This window comes from Agelaius phoeniceus, chromosome 1 (genome assembly GCF_051311805.1).
Source record: "Agelaius phoeniceus isolate bAgePho1 chromosome 1, bAgePho1.hap1, whole genome shotgun sequence".
NCBI lineage: Eukaryota > Metazoa > Chordata > Aves > Passeriformes > Icteridae > Agelaius > Agelaius phoeniceus.
The window spans coordinates 132316546-132339527 of NC_135265.1; the positions used below are offsets into that span (position 1 = coordinate 132316546).

General features: G+C 37.4%; 1 protein-coding gene across 1 annotated transcript in view; it reads right to left on the reverse strand.

The window, feature by feature from the left end:
• Nucleotides 1–22982, reverse strand: part of CPQ (carboxypeptidase Q) — a 145562-nt gene that overhangs the window by 87898 nt on the left and 34682 nt on the right. Inside the window, exon 4 of the mRNA XM_054644625.2 lies at nucleotides 5205–5412. Coding sequence (XP_054500600.1) covers nucleotides 5205–5412 — 208 coding nt within the window. The remainder of the gene's footprint in view (nucleotides 1–5204; nucleotides 5413–22982) is intronic.

The window sequence follows — 22982 nt, forward strand, 5'->3', positions numbered from 1 at the left end:
CCCTAGCAGAATTAAATGCTTTCAGTCAGCTCTTGGGTTTTAAATAGGTGATTCAGGTTTTAGAATATTTGCCATGCTTTACACCACAAAACCCAGCATACCCTTTAGTTTTAAAATCTGATAGGCCTTCTGGTAGTTAAAATAACTAAGTAAACAAACAAAGAAAAAAGTAAAATAATCATGTTACAAATAAAAAATTCCTCCCTATCAGTCTCATATTAATTTGACCATTTTCATCATGACAAGACCTCTGTTTTAGAACAAATGGGAGCAATATTGCCACTCCCACAAGGCACAGGATAAAAGACAGCCTCCAATTAATAGTACGAAAGCCAGTTATTAATAAAACAAACACACACAGAGGTACTACTTATTTCAGCAAATATCAAAAAAAGTACTTCAAAGAAAATACATTTCCTAATATTGCCAATGTTCTTTCTTCACCCTTTCTCTTGTTTCATTTTTACCATTTTTTTTTCTACTTCTCTTGCCCATCAGTTCACTGTCATGAAGTAATGGGCTGGCACTCAAAACTTTCAAAACCAAATCTCCATAATAATCTTCTAATTCTTTCAAATTCACTTAAATTGTAGCAGCAACAGGGATCAGCTTACAGTCACAGGAGAAAGGTTCACAGAATTGTATTTAGAAACCATTCAACATTTTGGAATGAATAGCAAAACAATCCACATGGAGAAAATGTGATAATGGAGCCATAACATGATGGCATCAGGCTCTTAAAATATTTCTCCTCAAAGCTCTATTGTATGCATGATTTACTTTGAGCATAGGGATATCTGGAAGCCACATCAAAGACCTAATGGATAGACATTTTGTTAACATATGTAGAACTGATGCCAGGCCATAAAACAACACTGCACTGAGTATTACACATCTTCAGAAAAGTCTGGTTGTTTTTGTTGATTTTTTTTTCTTGAGGTTGGGGTGGATTTTTGGTCTACAAATTATTTCTTCCGTTATGTGCATGAATGCCTAACAGGCTCAGAAGCCTGTTACAATTTTTATGTTCTCTTGTTCCCTGGATCTTTGCCCAGTATCACAAAATCTGAGACAGGGCTGATCTTTGAAACTGGGAAAGGAAGAAGAATGAAAAAATAAGCAAGCATCTATATCCTTTGCAGAACAGGTTCTGTTACATCAATCACGGACTGGTAAAGAACCTCACAATCCATGCTACTACGCTAGCATCTCTGTTTCTCAGGTCATCCCTAGGACTGCTACTTTCAAAGTGCTGATCAAACCTGGCTTTAAGCTACAGTGCATTCTTCAATGGTCTTTAATGTTCTTGGTGTTCAAAATGGAGACAATTTTCAAATTGCACAAACTGCAGACATGACATTCCATAAAGCCAGGAGGCCAAAAAACTTTGTAGAGTAAATTCCTGGAACAGCTCTCCGAGATTCTGAAAAGGCCACTTATAAGCTCCTCTGTTTCTGAAGTATTTATCCTGGATCACAGAATAATGAGCAGCAAATTTATGTACTTTGTAGGGCACTTAGGAAACAGTTTTTCCATCACTTAGTAACTGTAAGATAAGTAAAACAGCACTGCACACCAAGAAACACAGAGTACGAAAAGACACTGGAAGTCAAGATTGCAGAAGAGTTATAACTTTATCCATTTTGATACCTTTTCAGTTAATCACATATTTTGTGGTTCCATGTTTGGCACATTAGGTACATTGAAGCCAGATTAACAACAAACAGCTGCTATTTATAGCATTTCCCCAGAGATGGGAATGGTTGCTGCTGTGCTTTAAGACCAATCATGTTACATCTGTATTAAAATGAGAAGACAAACATGTTTTACTGCCAACTCTGCCAGAATTTCAAATGAAAACCACATTAGTTAACTTGTGAATTTCTCAGTCAGTCAGTCAGTCAGTCTCCAGTGTCAGCTTACATAGTTTAAATAAAACATCTCACCAGCACACAACACAACACAAAAGGATGCTAGCAGCATGGGCCTAGGTGCAAAAGAATTCTCAAATACTCCTCCAAAATAAAAGTCAGGAATGGACTGCAAATGTCTCTAACTTGCAACAGCCTGGACCTCGGCAGGTTCTACTACCATACATTTGTCATTTCACAAACTCTTTGGCTCAGTTGTCAGCAGTCATACCAGCTTAAATATGTTAAGTCCCACAACCACAGGTTTTTTACTCTCACTGCTGTCCTAAGCACCGTGAGAACAGGATCTCAAGCTCAGAAAGGTTGCCAGGACATCAAGTCATAACATGCTTGGTCCCACTGTTTCCTATTTGTTTATATGAAGAAAAGGTGAATCTTGAATTCATTATCTTATAGGCACAGGCTCACCTCCTTTAGGCACCTACAGGTTAATCAGGCCTCAGCAGGCACTAAACAAGGACCTCAACTCCCCTGAGGATGGTGGATGTCTCTGCTCTGACCACGCATGATCCCACCCGCTCTGACACAGGAAGAGTCTTGTCTGGGGTGAATAGTCCTCTCCTAACTTAGAGGGAATAATACAATTATGAACAGAACAGAGACATTGGTGAGACTCTGAACTTTATTGACAGAATTACAAAATCCATTTCCTTTTTCTGCTCAGAGACTTTCTACATCACCTGAAAACTCAGTCCTGCAAAGTTGCAGCTTGCAGTAGATTTCACCATACATTTTTGCTAGCTGGAACAATTGCTTACGGCCTACTGACCAGCCAAACAGAAAGCATAAAGCAGGAAGGAAACCTGAAGTATCAGTGGGTTAATTTTTCAAAAGTATTTGCACATTGGGTACAAAGATGCCTCGAAAGGACACAGGCCATGTGCGCTCATGTCACATCATGTCACACCCCTAAAGATGAATGTACCCCTGAGAGCTTGATGCTTCACAAAACAGTAGTCACACTTCTTTTACTGCTTTAGGTTACTTGGAAATGCAAATGTGTTGAAGTTAAGCATAGGTACCTAAACAAAGGTTTGCAACTCAAACAATTCTGAGTATCCATTTTGATGATTTCAACATTTCTTGTGGCAGGAATGACTTTCAGAAAGCTAAGTCCAAAATACAGGAAAATTTTAGGAAATATATCAAAAATATGTCAACTACTATTTTTCTGGTTTCTTTAACATTTTTCTACTTTTACCCCCCAATCCCCAATTGCTATTTGCAAGAATCCACACAAAACACTTGGAAAAATGATTTTAAAAGGAGGAACAGAACTGGATATGCTGCAAAAGTGGTCAGATTAAACAAAAAAAACAAACAAACACACACACACACACAAAAAAACCCCAAAAAACCCCAAAAGCAAAACAAAAAATAACTCCCCAAAAAACTCTAAAGAGGTATGGAAAAAAAGAATTTTCTCCTTTAATGTATTTTAATAATAATAAATATTGTTTGTAGCATAAATTTGTCAGACACATTATTTCAGTTCATAGTGATTATTTTTAATAAATATGTTAAAATCTCATGGAAGGAGTCAATTAATTATTTATAAATCAAGCAGTATATTTAATTCTGGTCAATATATAGATGAACATAAGTATACCTAAATGTGTAGTTATAACTTGAGCTGAATCACTTTTCACCAGACTTCACACACTTTCTTCAGTGTCCTATAGAACTCCTCATTTTCAACTACATTTCAGGGGTTTAAGTCATATTTGCTGCAATACCTGTGACCAGCTATGCTTCAGAGGTTTTTACCTAATTTTAAACTGTTTTGCTTTAGACCTTTGTAAGAGCAATACCACCCACTGTTAATTTCTCACCCAGAGTTAGAGATCCAGATTTGGGTTTGTTTCAATTCAAAACTTAAACTGAAATTCTGGCCCGTGGAAATGGCACCTTTCTGTTCCCCTGGATTCATACTGCATTTTAACTTTGGCATAGAGGGCATTGTAAGACTTTGGTTCTGCCATGTATTTTATTGCCTAAATAGCGAGATGGTTCCCATTTTTACCAGAGTAACACAATGGAATGAGCATGGTGAAGGACCCATTAAGGCTCTAACAGGGACTGAGTACTAAAAAACCTAAACATTCACTGGTTTTATTTTTCTGTTTCTTGGTTACATTTTCAAAGTGTGTCCATTACCTCTCCCATTATCATCAGCAGGGGGCTTGTAAATAAGCCTTTACCCAGCGTTTAAGAAAAATGAGCTTGTCAGTAGACGTAGTGGAGAGATCCCAATCCACTTCAATACTTAAAGACACAGAGCAGGACAGCAAAGAGAAAATCATGTCCAGGCAAGCACCTTAACATATCTTTGAAGTCTACATTTGAACAATTCATAACCTGAATTGAAATGCCAAATTTTGAAATATACTAAACATAATTCAGGAAAGATAGCCAATTAACTGGTTAGAAACATTGTTTAAAATGCAGATGACATTAAATTAAATGAACCGTAATTAGAAAGTTGGAACATTTAACTTGGTAAATATGTGTTTCATGAAGCTAGACTCACAGGTGATGTTATGTAAACCAATCAACCATCAGGGTAGTTACTCTTTCCCTGCCCAGTGACCAAGCTGCTGAAATTGAAGACTCATGCTAACATTGAGAATCTCTGACACCAAAAGCCAGAGCTACTGAACTGTCATCTCAGAAAAGATAAAATCTCTTAAATATATAAAATCTCTTGCCTGGTTTAAAGGTCAGTGATAGTCATTTTTCTTCTCCATTGAAGCCATAAAAGTACAGTGCTTAACAAAGTATTGTGGCTCAGTAGGTACTCTAACAGCAATTTCTAGTGCTGCTGTAATTGAGGTTTCATCAACATTTTCACAATAAAACATACTACCAGAAAAGTAATTCCCTGTTGTAAGCTGACACAGAAGACCTTGTACCAGGCACAAATCCTTCAGCACCAAGAGATTGGTTTGTATGATTTTTAGCTAAGAAGTTGGAAGAAAAGAGAAAGCAAGAACAAAAGTCTTACAAATGGAAGACAACAATGTAGAATTAGGAAATGTTCAAACAGAATTTGTGGTGCAGACAGTTTATTCCAACCATATACACCTCCTAAACATAGCCAGGAAACTTGTTACTTGTAAAAGACTGAAAAGGTAAAACGTCTAAAATATAAAAGAGTGTGTGAATAAAAGTTACTTGTTTTAGGGATTTCTCCAAAAGGGCCAGTTTGGTTTTTGGTTGTTTCTTCCATATTTTTAAAGAAAAAATGAGGGAGTTTTGTATATTTTCACCCACCTGCTCTGGGTACTTGCTTCCAACTATCTCTGCCACAGTGTTAAAGGACAGAGAGTCTGGATAAGTCTTAGCTCCCATCCTCAGGTGCACAACAATCCTGGTGCCGCGGAGAGACATTCGTGACATCATTTCAGCGTCTTCCACAGTGATGCAAGCAGTGGGAATCTGGGGTACATCAGGCTGGTAACTCTGCCCCCCAGTATGTGGACTGTTAAAAAAAACCAACAAAACACAATGTTAACAACTTTGCTCTGCAATTTTTTTAGCATTACTGTAGAATTATTAAAAAGAATGACCATCATGACCATCCCTGCCATACTCTCAAAAGAGATATAGCTACAATTCTTAATAAAACTTTTGACAAAATACATCAAATGTTTTTAAACTAATCAGAATATCTGTTACTATTAAATATGTCTAGAATTCTATTCATCGTCAGCTCTGTTTAGGTCATTGCCATGCTTTGATATCACACTCCATTCCCTGCTTTACCAGAAAGAAAAGCAATGAAAAGTCTAAATAAACAGGTTAGCATAAGTGCATTTTTTTTTCCTGTGGCAAGTAATGAAATTAAAATTCACTATTAAATTTTGATGCTATTTTCCACATAACAGAATTGCAGAACAGATGAGGTTGGCAGGAACTTCTGGAGATCATCTGGACCAACCTCCCCACTTGAGCGGGCCACCCAAAACCAGTTGCCCAGAACCACACACAATGCATGAAAATCTTCACCTGTGAGCCTTCTCACAGTAGCAGATACACTTTTTTATACACTTAAACAAACAATAAAAATTTTAAATTGCGTTACTTTTAAGTCTTCTAAACTGGAATAAAAACCCCTATTTAATTCCTGGAGGAGATATATTAAGGAGGAAAGGAGAAACCTACTTTGTAAGGTTATAGATTAAGTAAAATGGGAGAGATTATTCAATTATATTTACTGAGAAGAATAATCCCTTCTCAAGAATAACAAGTCATATTGCAATCAATAACATAATCTGTAGAGTAGATATGTATAAACATTTATTTCACATGGAAATAATAAAAACGAGGTACAGAAGTCTTACAGGAGCTTCCTCAGAGTATAGACAGATCAGTCTATTAAGTGACAACAGTTCAGGAAATTATTGCTCCTGGTTGTTTACAGCTGAACCTCAATCAAAGGCCAGTGTCTCTTCCCATCAGCTTTGCAGGTCAGGTGACCCACAGCTCACCTTTGAAATAACATTTAACCTGAAACTCTGCATTTCCTGCTCCATATGATACTCCCTGAGTGGGATAAACCCATGTAGACTTATAAGTTCAGACCTTTTCTTCCTTTTTTTTCTTTCTCTTTGTCGGATTAAAAAAAAGGGCACCCCTCATCCCCACTTTTAAACTGCAATAACTTGCTGCATATGTTTAATATTTCTTTGAGTGTTTGGGGATAAATCCAGCATGTTAACCAAAAGACTTTCCAAACAATGTAAAATAAACAGACTGCAAAAAAAGAAAAAGAGAGATGATGGTTTCATGTACTAATATTAAAAAACCCCAAACCCTACATTCAACAACTGAGCAGAAACTGTTTGTTTCTGGTAATTTTAAATGAATGTTTTTGCCTGTGTCTTCTGGCAGGTTTATGTCTTAGTACTAACATGGTGTGTATGCTGAATTGCAGTAATTCAAGTTTTATCACTGATTTCAAGGTCCTTGTTATTTCTCAGATGCTCAACAAAAGAAACTCCTTAAACTGTATTTGTTTCTCCAATTTAAGCAGCAAGCACATTTATTGCAGATGCTCCATCCTGATGTTCTACCACAATTGTAGATAAGGCTGCTGACAACTCACACAGTTGTCAATGCTTACACACCTCAAGTAAAGGAACATTTGCAGGTACAAAATTTACCCAGCTAGCCCAAAAATAAACCTTGAAGTTACCTAGAAGTGCCATTTGTATGCTCAAACTACCACTCTGCCAAGATTACAAAGTAAACCCTATTACCCAAATTAAACCATATTGGCATGGGCTGGCAGAGCCAGCAACAGCTCAGATGACACCAGGATCTGACAGGAATGGACGACTGCCCAAGTTATTTCTACAAAAAGGGAAATGGACCCTAAGCATGACTGGTACAAAGACACAAAGCAATACCACAGTACTGTAGATTCCTAATGCTGCAAGATGAACTCACATAGAAAACATTTGTGGCAGACACTAAGCATCCTGGGATGCACCTGATTAAAGTTTACATGCATGCAAAACATGCCATGTTTTAAGTATATCATCTACATAATAAATTGTTTTATAAAATGCCAAAGAGTACATCAAAAAACATGTAAACACTGCAAATTAAGTACCTTTTATGTAGAGATAATCAAGAACTGGAAAGGCTACTGACCATATGGCAAGACCTGAGCAAGAACTAACAAAATAGAAATTACTAGCAGACTCTGTGTAACAGATGGAGAGAAGCATTTCTCAGTTTGGCTCAAAATAGGGCAAACAGGACATAGTTTGGGGAAATCAGGAGAAAGAATTTTTTTTTGGTGGGGGAGGGGAAGCAGAGGGGATGACAAGAAAGGGATTTTTTTCATTGATTCTGAACAAACATTATTTTGGGACTATTGTGTCAAAAGAAGAAGGGTCTTATTTAAAAAAAAAATAATTAAACTCTCTTGCATTTACCATTCCTTGCACCTTGAAAAGGAAATGAAAGGAAAGCATCACATAACAGCAGCTGTAGAGATCACAAAGAACCCTGACCGAATCAGCATTCAAATTAAAAGCATTGGTACCTACAGGCAAGCAAGGGGCACCTCTGGAATTTCCCACTAACACCTGGGAGTGATGTTAGCATCTGCTTCAAACACACACTCTCTGAAAAATGCTGTTATCCCACAAACCCTAAATTAATTCTGCAAAACTTGAAGGGTAGTTAGGTTATTTAATATATGATACCCCAGTTCAATACCATAATATGGTGTTCAGAAGAGATGGTAAGTAGTTCTCCCATTATTTTTTATTTACTTAACAAAAGTATCTCTTTTGATTTTAGATCTACTGAATCACCTCACATCCATATTTAATGGAAAGCATATTAATGTTACTACAAATTCACAGTCGTTTGGTCCTGACATTCTTGATTAACAGCTGACGAAATTCAGATAAATAAAGTGGTCGAGTTTTGCTTTTGATAAACCCCTAAATTTCACATCTTGGAAAGTATTTAAGAGAAGTGTCATGGTATGACTAAAAGCAGAGAAAAGGCTCAAAAAAACCCCCACATTTTCTCTGTGGTACATGTCAAATGGCTAGTAAGAAACAGATGTGGCTTGTATCTTACACAAAAGTGTAAAGGGAGACTAAAAAATTCAAAAAGCAGCTAGATAGTTTCTTTTCTGAGTAAAACAATCAAATGTGGAGAAACTAAAAAATGTGGATTAAAAGATGTGCTGCTGGTGTCAGGTCAGTTCTAACTCTTCTTACTGTGGTAGCTGACCTAGCGTGCTCCATTACCTTGTTCCTGCACTTCCAACCCTTATCTCTAAGATAAGCAAAAATGCCCAGGGAAAAGTAAACTGTGTAAAAACCAGTGCTTCAAGCTAAACTGGATGCTCTGATAGAAAACAGATCTCAAGTTGAAGCCTTGGAAAATGACACAATCTCCTAAGAGAAGAAGTAAGCATGACATTACAAGAACTCTAACATGGCTAAAAGTAAAACAAAAAACCCAACCAATTAAAACTTGATTATGCAAAAGCTTAGAAAGATTTATTTCAGCCACAATGTGTATGCACATACCCCCAGTGCACTATTCTTCATATCAACCTAGACAAGCAATCTTGAGTTGGGAAATGCAATATCAATGTTGTCTAAGAATTGCCAGTGCTGTCCAAGTTTGCTAATTCAAACACATTGCAAGACTCTAATTACGTATGTGACCACCTATTTTCTACAGGACCCATGTAAAATTCTCTGTATGAACCACATGTAAACTAAAAATTCATATCAGATCAGCTAGTTTGTTAATATTGACTTAAATCATAACATACATTCCTGAGTAGAGCTATGACTACTTTAATCACTAGCTACACCCAGGGCAAGATCAGAGCCTTAATTCGGTAACAGGCTCATGTCTTCCACACACTTTGCTGTTGTTTTTTCACTTGTATATTCTACATAGCACAGAAAATTCCCTCATCACATACAAAGCTTTTCACTTTAAAGGGGGTGATGCAACATACTGCAGCAAAACAGGAGGAAAACTACTAAATTTGCTCTCACAGTTATCTATGGAGAGTAGCTATTCATGAGTGCCTCACTCCTGCAACTTCCTCTGCATCACAAGCAGCATGGCACAGCCTGAACTCCACACAAGTAAACCCCCTTTTCCAGCACCACAAACTCCTTACAAAAGAAAAGTTGCCCTTGTGTGCACTCCAACTGGGCATGTTCTTCCAAGATTCTCACCAATCTCTGGATAGAGAGGCCAACTGTAGTTGCAACTAGTCAAAACGTCAAAAGTATTGTTAATCTTCTCAGAAGAATTAGGTCTATAAAAATAAAATCAAGACTATTCCCCATTTACAACCACTTGGCAAAACATAAAAGAAATAGATTCAGCCTAATTTTGTGTTTCTGTCATCATTTGTCCCAAGACTCACATGCTTTGTTTGCTTCTTAGATTGTCTTGGTGGCATTTGATTTGTTGGTTCACAGTAAGTTGAAAAGATATCAAGATTGTCAAATTCAAAACCAAAAAGGAATATGCACAGAAAATGTTACGAAACTGCAGAGAAAAATACTGTACAAATACGGAATTAAATAGTATAAATAAATAATGCAGTGTAATGGAGCCTTACCAAGGAAAGTTACCTTTGAAGAAGAACACAGCATTATTCTGTTACCACATGGACTCCAATTAAATTAACATTTTGAAAACTGCATTTAGTGGCTGCTGGGCACTCAATAAAATTAGGCTTTATCAAACAAGCATAATAGCTTTGCCACTATCACATATGTCTTAGGTTACAGAATATAACTTACACATACATGTTTGTATTTCCCTATAATATTCAGTAACACAAGCCCCAAGAGAATTCTTCAATAAGTACAGAATCTTTTAAAAATAGCATGGATTAGATATGGTTTGCCAAACAAGAAGCAGAAAGCAACTCTGAATAGTAAAATGATCAAATGAAGTTCAATGCATTCTACCCTGGGACTATCCAACTGCTGGGAATGAAAAACAGCTTTCCAAGAATCTGTCGAAAATGAAAGCTCTTCAACTGAAAAAGAAACTTGCTGGATCTTACAGACATGAAGATGACTCTCCAGCAGCTGACATCTTGAGGGAACTATTTAAGTCATACACCTGTTTGGCCTCCTTCTGCTCAGTACAAATCACCAAGCTCTGTCCTTCTGTGTTTACATCCCTGTGAGAAAGCAGCTGCCTGCTGTGTGCTACAATAGGTACATTAGGAGCAGGCTCCTGGAGTGAACACCACTGGCAACCCAAACTGCCAGCAGCTGCAAAGATTCTGGCTTCATAGACTATGTTTGTTTTTTTTTTTTTGTTGAATTCCTAGCTTCTCAGCCTTGAGCACAAGTCTTATTTATATCTTTAATGACCTCCTCAACCACCAAGGACCAATGTGCACAGAGAACAAATTCAAAAAAACCTCACTGAGAACAGATGTTATATTTTACACCTACAGGAAGGATATAAATAAATCCAAACAAACAAACAAAAAAGAAATCAAAACTCAAAACAACAACCCCCCTCATTTTCTTTATTTGGAAAGCAGCAAATCAGACAAAGAAGCATCACAAGACTAGTGATACAAAAGCAAACTAAGAGCAAGAATACTGACCTGCTTTCCATACGGTCTCTAATTAATGATGTTTTTCATTGTTATAATTACCTCTTATATCAAAATTATCAAGCACAAATAGGTGTGAAGAGGTATTAGAGCTTTCAGGGGACCGTATCAGTCCTTCCAAGTCTCTGATTCATTAGAGATAGGAAGTAGCAGAGAGGGTCAACACAGAAATATCCATACACACCAGAAACACGAGTCAGCCCTGGCACTACTATATACTATATAGTATAATAATATATGAGCTGAATACACCATGGGGCAGCACAGGAAGCTCCCTCCTCCTTTCAAAGGATGGGCATGGGAAAGGGTAACATGAAGCCAACACTCAGCTGAATGAAAAGGGTAGGGATAGAGGATATTTGTCTTACCACCATAAAACTTCTCCCTTTTAATCAGCTGACCTCTGAGGTAAACAGAGGGGAGCAAAGTCTGAAAAGAGGCAGAAGAAAGTCTCAGATTCACAGAACAGGATATGGATGGTGCTTTTCTTCTTTCCTTCCTTCTCTGAGCAGCCCACCATTCATGTTCTTTGGACACTGCCCTCCATAAAAACCAAACCAATCTTAAACTCATATGCATTTAGGAACATCTCCCTTTGACAAGCTGTGGCAATGCAAACAAAGCCTCATGGAGATACACTTTTAAAGTGTAAAAAATAAGACAAGTATCAACAGGAATACAAAGGTAGTCAAGGAAAAAAACATAAGATAGAAATGGCAGTGACAGAGGGTAAATGTTTCTCAAGGCAGCAGGAGACAAAACATCTTAGTACAAAAGGCAACTATGTGGATGGACTAAAGAGGAGAACTTTTAAAAATAAAAAACTCAACAGTAGAATAACATAGTTATTATTATCTCAGATAGCATGGAATTAAATCCCAAAAGTAAAATAGAAGAAAATAGTTATCTTTTCTGTTTGTGAGTAAAAGCTTTTCCACTGAAACACTTCCATTAACCTCAACAGAAGGGGGTGGGACAACAGGGGAGAAGACTTTAAAACCTAACTGGATATGAAAAGAAAGTGAAGGGACAGGCTGGATTCAATTTTAGGGAATGAGTAAAAAAAAGCCACTGCAAGACACTTGTCCTGGTGAGCCATAATATTTTCTGAAGAAAAGTGAAACTCTGAAAAATCTTCACTACATAAATGCTTTTTTCACTCCCACACTTCTAATTGCTATAGAATACTTAACACCTTTTTGATGTTCTATTAAACAATCCAATACTTTTACCATTCAATAAAAAAGAGAATAAAAAATATGTTTTAATAATAAAAAATAGTAAAAATAACACACAGAGGGTACCACTTATTTTTTCTCTCAACTGAGAAATTTTAGTAGTGTCACTTGAAAGGGATTGCTTTAACTACACCTGATCACTACATTTGCCTGTTATCTAGTTCACACATTATACAGTTCCATTTATGCAATGTAAAATGCACTAGAAATGCCTAAGTGATAAGTAAATGTTATCTTATAGTGTATTACACTTATTTGATAAACTCGTTCTCCAATAAATGGTATATTTTTATTTCCAAAATTCAGGCAAGTCTTGCCTGTCACTTCAAGCTTACAGACACCCTGAATTTTTCATCTTTGAACCTGAACACTGTAAGCAGAAAAGTTCTTTTTAGAAACAGAGTGTATTTTTAAAGTTCACTATAATATTTTAACTCCAGTGAACTACAACTAAATATTAAGCAGCCCCACAAAATGTCATGCCTAACATGAGTGTTCTTTACCCAGCTGTATTTTTTAATCATGACAGATTCTTCCAAAAGCTTCATAATCTACATCAGATGATATAAAAGTTGTCCCAATAGGTATGTGTTTCCTCTTAACAGATGCTTTCCTGGCAATCAGCTGTGTCTGGGAAATGAGGAGTGTCAGGCTTAAAAAAAAAAAAAATCCAGTACAAACCATGGTTGAGAGAATGAATAAGTTTTGGGGATCTTGGCGTGCTACAGGTTTCTTCGGGAGCATGCAGGAAGAACACTTGGCACACAGCAGTTTTCAAAAGGAAATTAATGTAGGGGTTTTCTGAGAAAGTAGCTCAGACTGAGAATTGAAGTAATTTTCCTTCCTCAGAAGGAAAAGAGAAATTGCTGACAAAATGCAACACTTTCTCACTGGTTTTTTTTTGCTATGAAGTTTGTTGTGCTCTGCAACATACAACATATAGTCATTTTGTTTTGCATGATGTTTGACAGTTTTTCCTTTTCCCATTTAATCCTAGAGATAGCAATTCCTTCATCATCTTCTGAATGGAAAAGAATTCCACTTTTGCAATTTATGTGTTTCTTTAATATCTAATAAAGAGTGCCTATGAGAGTCTGTGCTGGAAGAGAGACTATCTGGAACAACATAATTTTCTCTCGGTTTTCATTAGTTGAGCAGCATTTCCATGTTGCTCAGGAAAATGTTGTAAAAAAGGTAGCAAGCTGGAGGCTGGTACAATAATGATTATTGCTTTTACAGCCTGTACATAAATTAAAATATCCAAATGATTTTGGACCAGAACCAAGAGATACAGGCACGCAGCCAGTCAGATCAGATGAACTGTTAAAGTGACACAGGTTTAGGGACATGATGAGATTCTAGACTACCTGAAAAGTGACAGCAGTGAGAATGCCAGAGCTCTCCAAGTCCACCCCTGGTAGGTCCAGGAGAAGAAGAGAGCCACAGAGGACCACAGGCTTCCCCACTTCCTCCTCATCCATGTGTCCAGGGTCTCACTCGTGCTCAGGTAGCCTCCCTGAGGAGAGGCATGCAGCAAGGCACCTGCACTCAGCCCTGTGTGCACCCCACAGCCTTAGGGCTCAGTACAGGAAAACACTGAAGATCACTCAGTGCAACACTGAAAGGACAGTAACAGAATAAAAATTGGGAATTTTCTTCCCGATGTTCAGGTACTAAGTAGTTATTATTCCCCCACCCCACAAGGCACACTGTACAAGAAAATTAGCTTCCTGATTGTCAATGATTGTTAATACTGAGACCATGTATGTCTCAGTGTATTTATATTCATGAATAATATAAATAGGAAATCTTGAAAAAAACTATACCTACATAGAAAGAAGTGCATAATATAATTTTTAGAAGCAGAACTGTGTTTTACAAGCTAATATACACTGGCTGAATTACTTCGCAGCTATCAAGCTAAAATTTCTTCCTCTAAAATACTCCATACTACACTTCTGTGTAAGTGTAGTGGGGCTACTTAAATTATTTGCTGGAAATTGTACTTGTTTCAAATCTAACTTTAGATAAATCTAACTTTATAGACATAAACAGGTACCGAATTCTACAGAACAAACCCAAATATTGCAATTCATAACTATTTATCAAATAGTTTAAAACAATTGTTCTTTAAGTGCAGCCCAAAGATCACCTGCAGTTTGCAGAGCCTTTGTACACCCAGCTCTCAAAGTGAGCTTTTAGTAAAGTCATGAAGATAGGTTTCACTGGCCTGCAGGTGAATCTTGTGATGTAGCCCATACTATTAATAGTAATCAATATTAATATTGGTTAATACCAAAATTAACAAAATTCCAGTTTTAAGGGGACAGTGCTTGATCCCTGACCTAACCACAGAACTCTTGACCTGCAATGAACACTTGATGGCTGATGTGACCCAGGATACATTGCAAATCACAGGGCAGCACTTTTTGCTGCAAAAATGCTGCTAAAACAACTTCTCCTTGGAAGTTTCTGATTTGTCAAACATTTGGGGGAAATAGACCTGACTAGGACCATCCTTATGAAACCATGACAGTTGGACTGTCCAGCTCACAAGTTCTGCACCCTGTTAACTTTTGTAATGGCCTGAAAAATTCATGTGGAGGTGGAAGTAATAGTGCATTTGTGGCTAAAATTTCTGCTCCAAACATATTTGGGCTAAAACTAAACAAAACTAAAAGCTTCAGATACCTTTTGTGGGAGATCCTAGAGGACTGAATGGAATTCTCCTTTTCTTTCTCAAGAAACTTCCATGGACAAACATCACCTACAAGTCTAATGCTTTCCAATGGTGTTCTCCAATTCCTTGTCATCTTATTGCAATTGCCTGGATTCTGGCATCTTTTCACTAACTGTTAAGCTAGTCCATTAAGTAAAATCAAAATAGTGAAGGAATAAAAAAATACCACTCTATATGGGAAGAGTTAAAGGAATCCATCACTGATTGTCACTCAGAAGTACAAAGAATGACTGAAACCTAATTTTAGGCACTGAAAAACAGTTACATTTCTAAAAACATAAGCTGCAGCTGCACTTGTTATTCCAAGTAGCTCTGCTAAAGTTTTCTCATGGGTCTGTCTATTCACGTGGCATTTCTGGCAAGACTGAAATGGTAGCATTCTCTCAGCCACTGCAGCACACCATTTCTGTTCTCCTAGAGTGTCAGCATTATAGACTAAGTAAAATAAGAGGGAGAAAAAAATCCCCATAGTTTTGTGGAGTTACAGCCTTGGATGGTCTCTCAGATGAACTCGACTGCCCAGGACTCTGGCTGCATGTGGACAGTGCTGGGTCCCTTCTCAAGAGCTTTGAGCTTGAGCACAAAAGTACAGGCCTCTAATGCCCCTTATGGAGATAGAGAGCATGTACTGAAGTTGCCTGGTCCCTTCACATAATTTCTGGCATTCCAATGTCCCCCCAACAGCAACTGCAACCTTCTCAAAATCCCAGACTGGGAGCCCTGAAAGTTTTTCTTTCTTTCTACAGAGACTGCAGATAGAGATACTTGGAAGGAGACACAAACTGTCCTCAAAGAAGGATCACAAACTACTCCCTGAAGAGTTGCATGCAATACACGGATTACAGAAGAACAACTAAAACCTCCTTACATCTCTGCTGGCAATTCACTCTTTCCAAAACTCAGATTTTTGGAAAAATCACATTTGAATCCCAGAACCTGATTTCTAAAGTTCATGTCGTTCTTGATGATATAAAAATGTTATGAAGAAAAAGCCTGTTACTTTTTTGAAATTTCAACTCCTTTGTGCTCTTTTCAGTGGGTTTAATTCTCTCATGGTGAGTTAATACTGAATTGAACTGAAATCCTTTGAAATACAGTCAACAAATTATTTTTAAATGTTCAGATTTGAAAATACAATTTTCCTATGTAATGAACTTGTATTCTCTGCTATTCATCTCCTGCCAGAGCCTTCCCACAGATCTGATTCTCAATCTAGCAGAATTCAACAATCAACCTAATAAAAACCCCCATGGTTATATAATGGATTATTTATCAGCAGCAGTCACCCACTGTTACGTGGTAATCCAACAGTTACTTGGTATTGGCACGTGCAAATTGTTGCAGAATCTCCTACTGACTACTTAAACACAGTTTAGAAGAGTTGACTTTTAATGTTGTCCTCTTTACAGTAAACAATGTGCAAATGCTATCCTAAAGTAATATTCAAGAACTATTAATACTGCTTGTAAACAGAGAAAGAGAGATAGCACTGAGACCTTCTCAACACACCACAGGGGCACAAGGCAGAGTGATGAATGGAACTTTAGAACCCCTGGGTTTAATTGATTCACTTGATTACTCTCCCTTGTCTGACAAAAGTATCCTTTTGTTCTTCAATGCACAAATGCCTAGAATCAATCTGGATTTTTCAGAGCTAAACAGTACATAGTTTCAATATTTCTTGTTGAGGTGTTTTTGTGTGCTTCACAGTCACAAGCAAATTAATGTGAAGAAATCCAAATAGAAATATGTCAGAAATGATGTGGTACCTTTCTTCTCTTTATTCTTAGAAGAAAAGTTCTTATTTTACATTCACAATGGATTAAAAAGCCACGAAGTGCAGTCAAAGCTTAATCCTGCTTAATAATAATGAACAGAAGCAGATAAAAGTCAGCCCCTCTCTGTTTCACAGGGTATTTGCAGTATTCACATTAGACAGCCAAGGCAGAAGTACTGTGGATAGTGACCAGGAAAGAAAGGCAAGGTGAAACAGTTTAGTAGAAGTCACAGACTACTCACCTAACCAGCTAAAGGAAGCAATCTACAAATACCAAACAAAAGTCAGATTTAAAAAGCAAAGTTGGAAGATAATAAATTTACAGCTTTAGGTTTGTACCATCATCCTAAATAAAGAAACAAAAAGAAAGAAAGTATCAGATGCCTGAAGGAGTGGACAACAGGCAAGTAATCAAAGCTGGCATCACTGGCAGAGCAGAGACAGGAGCTGGCACCTCTCATTTAATAAACCAGATGGAGAAGGATTTTCACCATTTAGCTATAACCTGGAGGCAATACAAAAGCATTAGTATTTGATGCAACAAGATGGACACAGTAAGAGAAATGCGGGTGACTGATTGGATTTGAAGGGGAAAACCAATCAGAGAAAAAGGATTAAAGTAATTGAAATGGTTACACTTCTGAGGCACAAGACATTGCTTCTGCAGGGACGAACCCACTATTACTGTTGGCCATCAACACCAGCCTACATCTAGAAAACAATTCTAAAGGACAGATGTGGAACAATTGGCTCTGACCTCCTAAAAACATAAGTCGAAATTTGTGTGCCATAAACAAGGGGTTTCATCACACAAATAGGTCTAGCAAATCATACTTAAATGTCTGACATACACAGCAGTAAAGATAACAGCAGAGTGAGACCATCCTATAAGAAGACAGCATCTAATAAAAGAACATAGAAATACCCTACCATATGGATAAGCCACAAGTAAGAATGTGGGAAGCAGAAGAAACAGCAGAAAGTAGAGGCCACCTGCCCTCTGGAAAACAGTGTAAGCATTCATGTAAAGAGAAATCACAGTATGTTGGAATAAACCATACACATTTGATCATATGTTTAAGCAAACAAGGCAAAACAAAATGAGGAATTAGCTTTTCCAAATCTTCTGCATGCCTGGGGTGTTGACCAGAGAGATTAACTGTGTTAACAGTTGACTAGCAATCAAATATATTTTAAAATTGGCACCTATATTTGGTTACTTGTTTGTTTTACATAAGTAAAAAGCTATATATCAAAATAAATTTTATGTTGTATACATGCATTTAAATCCAGCCAAAGTCCCTGCAAAAATCTCTGCTCACTTTTGGAAATCAGCAGTAAACCTTAAAAAGAGTAGAAGAGTACTTCAGGAGCTTTAGAGCAGATACAACATGTTTCCTAAATAAAACTTCAATATATATAAGCTGAAATGGTTTTGCAATATGTAGATAAATTTTAGTAACATAATTAAATTAAGAATAATGCCAAACAGATTCAGAAAAAGTATCTTGAGTAATATAGGAAGTAGAAACAATACTCAGTGAGAAATAGGAACTGTAAAACCATGAAAATAATGGAAAAAGACATGAAAAAATAAAATTGGATAGGCAAGCGAATCTATATAATAGACCTCTGTACAAGCTGTTTCAGCATTGTCTGGACTAAAATTTAAAAAGTGAGGTGCTGGTACTGTGTATTCTTGGAAGTAATCCTAGAATACATGAAGAAACAGAGGCTTTACTCTTTCTTTTCCTTTTTTTTTTTTTTTTTTTAATGAAAAAAAAGAGAATATTAGGCTAGGACACCCCAAACACACAAATTCTGTAACATTCTGTCACAAACATTCTGGGACTATTTAATCTTTTCCAGTTGTCCAGGGCCAAATGCTCATGTGCTCTGGATATGAACACTCCAGATAAAGTCCACAGTTACTGCACTTTTGCAGAAGAAACACAGAGAATTACAGGAAAACAAAATAAAAGTCCACATACTTCTCAGATCTTATCAGCAGCTGAAAAGAAATACATAGATTGAGGAACACATTCACTGGCACTGTATTAAGCTGGACACCTCTCTGTGATCATTATCTGCCTTTGTGTTGTCAGGTTTTCCCTCAATCCTCCAAAAATATGATCATCACAGACTAGTGAGACACTTGGTGGTGTAATCAAGAAAACCGAATACTGTGAGGACTTTAAAACAAACCTGAAGTTGATAGGTCAAAACCTATTATAATCATGTCAGAGGGTTCTGAACTTACTAACAGGTTTTCATAGGCACCACAACTCATATAGACTCAGAAGAGGTTGGCAGCACTGAAGAAAGATGGAGCTGATTAGGGAGAAACAGGAAATCATGGGAAATTGCTGAAGATCCTGGTGCTCAACCCACAACAAGCACAGCTCTAACTCCTTATAGCCCAGTACATGAAAGCCAAAACTTGGAAGTTTTATACACTGAACATCTTTACATACATGAACCAGTAATGCAAAGGTAGAATAAAACTTTATAACTTCAGAATACTACCAAACCTAATCAGTGGGTGCTCATGGTACTCAAACAAGATCAGAGTTAACTGTGATATGGGTGGGCATCCAGCCCCCAATTTATGTATGACTCATTAATGTTAGGAAAGGCTAGAAGACAAGGAAAAAAAAACCAATGGAATACTACATTGCTAAAGGTTTGCCTTGGGAAGTCATTGGTGAGGCATCCAGGATTTCAATAGAGCCATTATCCTCAGAGCATCTTTCTAGAGAACAGACTCTATCAAAAGAGATTTTACTAGCTCTTACCTCTAGCAAGTTACAGGATACTGCTTGTACGACTAAATGGATGAAACTCTTTACAATTCCTGAACAGGAGGAGTCAAAATTAGGAGGAGGCAGTGAAAGCTCTCATGAGTCTCATCACCATTTCAGTGACTTCGTAAGACAACAAATATGCCAGGTGTATGAAATTACACAGAGATTGCAGATGTCACATCAGGCCCCATCTACTGGAAACACAACCAAAACCCAGTAATGCAGTTCAAAGCAAAAAGAGGAAAAAAGTTTGGTAAAAGCCAAAGAGAGATTGGGACTGAAGAAACATCTACAGGTTTCTCACTATTATGAAGTTACTTGAAATTAGATTCCTAATTGCTGTGCAAATAGCAAGAACCCATTGCATAACACAATAATCTCCTAAAACATAGGCTCCGTTTCTTCTAACAACTTCTTTTAAGTCTCTTTTTGGCAGCTAGGCTTTGCCCAAAAGTGAGCACAAAGGCTGCACTGCAGAATTCAGTCTGGAATGTTGGTCTGAAGGGAACATAAGAAGCAAAGTAAAAATTAACAAATTGTCAGTCAACAAAATTTACAGGCATCCTAGAGGGAATGCATCTAAGTGCAGAGCAAATCCCACAGCACACCACCAATTCATATCTCTAAGGGCAGCAAGACAACATGCACAGTGCTATAAAACGTAACTAGAATCTTCCCACGAGGTCCCCAGACACTTATAAAACATGGGCTGCTCTTGGTTTGGTTTTTTTTTTGTTAGACCCCAAATAAGGGTTTTATCTTTGCTTCCTGCTCCCTTAGTAGAACAGGAGGCAATACTGCTGTATCCCATTGCCACATGTTACTGCTTTAGGACAGTCTGCCATTGAGATGTTTCTTATGATCAATTCTTGTTCCTAGTCTAATCCAGTAAGTGAAAAGTGATCACAAATAACCAATGGCACTTCCTGATTTCTTCACTCACACTACATCACTACTGTTGCATCTCTACAATCACCAAACTGCTTCCTGCTGCCCTTAGGCTTTGACCATTCCCCAAGCCTGTGCAAAGCTTGGGGAATGGGAAGATGCTGCCTACTCAGCATGCCACTGCTTCTCCTCTATGGACAGCAGAACAGGTCACGAGAAAGATTCCTCAGATGGCAGCAAAAAATTGGGTATACTGGTATTCATAGAGGAAGAAAGGGCAGAACAGGAGGGAAAGGAGCCTTCAGGTCTCAGGACACAACAGGACGATACACTTTCAAAGACAGAACATTCATTTTAAGGGCCAGATGCATCTCTTTGCAATTAAAACAAGACCAAAACCAAACAACTAAACCAACCCACCAAACAAAAGCCAACCAAAAAGCAAAATAAATACTAGTAAAAGTACTGTATCATCGCAGAATTCAGAAAACATGTCAGGGCAAGAGGAGGAAGCTGAATCTGTCACTACTGATGTGAATAAGCCCTTACTTTTCTTGGACATGGAGTTTTAGGGGAAGGAAGATGATCTCAGCAAGCAATTCGCATGTCTGGAACCAAAGGCAGCAGACCAAGCACTGGAAGAGGTGATGTGGTAAAAAGTCTCTGTGAAAGCACCTGAGAGCTAAAAAATGCACACACTTCGTCAGCAAGATTGAGAAGGGCATGACCTGCCTAACAAGCCATAAGGAATACAATGGGAAACAATTTATATACAAAAAGGTATCCATGACTATACATGATAGGAGAAAATAAATGAAATGAGATTACAGAAAGGGGAAATTAAGATAATGGAAATGCAATGGAAAAGATATGGTTTTCAAATTCACAGACACCCCATGAGATGATGTACTAGCCTTGTGCCATATGTAATGACATGGATCATCAATGCAACCTCAGTCATAAATTTTGAGTTGCACCATAGCATTAATGACTTCAGCTTTCATGCAGACAAAGTTTTTGATTAGAGTTACTGGAGCTTCACAAGCTGGTGGTGTGTCCTGGCCACCTGTAGACTGAAGAAGGAAGGAAAAAGTGAAGGAAATCACTTACTTCAGGTAAGTATAAGATGCTGATAATTTAGTCCAAAAAGAAGAGAACTTGACCAAATATGTGTCCGTGTTAAGAATCTCTAGATTGTGTCAAAGTACTACTTGGTCTATTTTGGCCTTGTAATATGTTCCCTGTTGAAACTGCATTTTGGAGAGATTGCTCTGCAGCATCTAAAAAACCATAATAATAGGGCTCTTGGCATTTATCCTGAGGATTCTTGGGAACTTCCTTTATGAGTTCTCAGAAAAGCACTCAATTTTCCTTCTTTCTTGAGCTGTTAAAGGAGTTATTATTACAAGATACAGTGTAATGACATTATCTAATCTGTGGTTCTTGAAGAACAGAAGGATTTACTGAGAGTTTTAAATTCTTAAGAGTACATTCACTGCAGAATAAATACTGGACCAATAGCTAAAGGACACCTTTTTATTTATAAAATGTACAGCTAGACTTATGGCTAGCTTATTACAGTCATACAATTTCAGGAGCCTTACAGCTAAACACTTCACTTTCCCTATCTTCTTTCACTTTGATTATTTAATGAACAGAACAACTGCTGTGAAAAAGCAAGCCTATGTTAGCAGAAAATAATTTTGTCATCACCATTTCTTCAGTAACACTGCCTGTTTTAGCATGGGACTGGTCATCCACATTACTGCTCACTTCAACCATACCTTGTAAACTGAGTATTTTCACTGTAAAAAAACATCCACTATGAACTGAGAACACCCATTGGTTTGTTTTACACTACAGTAAGGGTATGTATCATTAATCTAAGCACAGTTAAGTTATTAAAGCAGAAAAAAAAGTATGTACCCAGATTTCTACAAAAGGTCAAATATTATAGATACTGCTGAATTACTACAATAATGCATGTTATTTGAAAAGGTTCATTAAAAATAGTTCTGTTACCCTTAACTCCTAATACCCACATTTAAATATTTCACCACCAAATTGCCAGTGCTTCAGAAAAGTTGTTACTGGCAAAAGGAGCCTACAAAAAAGATGGAGAGATGGAGAGAAACTTTTTACAAGGGTCTGTAGTGATACGACAAGGGGGAATGGCTTCAAACTGAGAGAAAAAATGGGTGCTAATATCTTCACAAAAGAGGGAGGGATAGGTGTCAATGGATGGGAGTCTTCCCTAACAATAGCAGAAATAGGATGTTAATGTCTTCAAGAATGACTAGGTCTGAAAGAACCAACCAGAATGGCTGTGGCAATATTTAGAGCAAATGGGTGTTAATGTCTTTGAAATGGGTTTTAATAGATCTACAAAAATCAAGCCACCAAGTTTGTTAGAGAACCCAGACAACTAACTTTAGGGTAATAGGAGAAACGAGTCCACACAA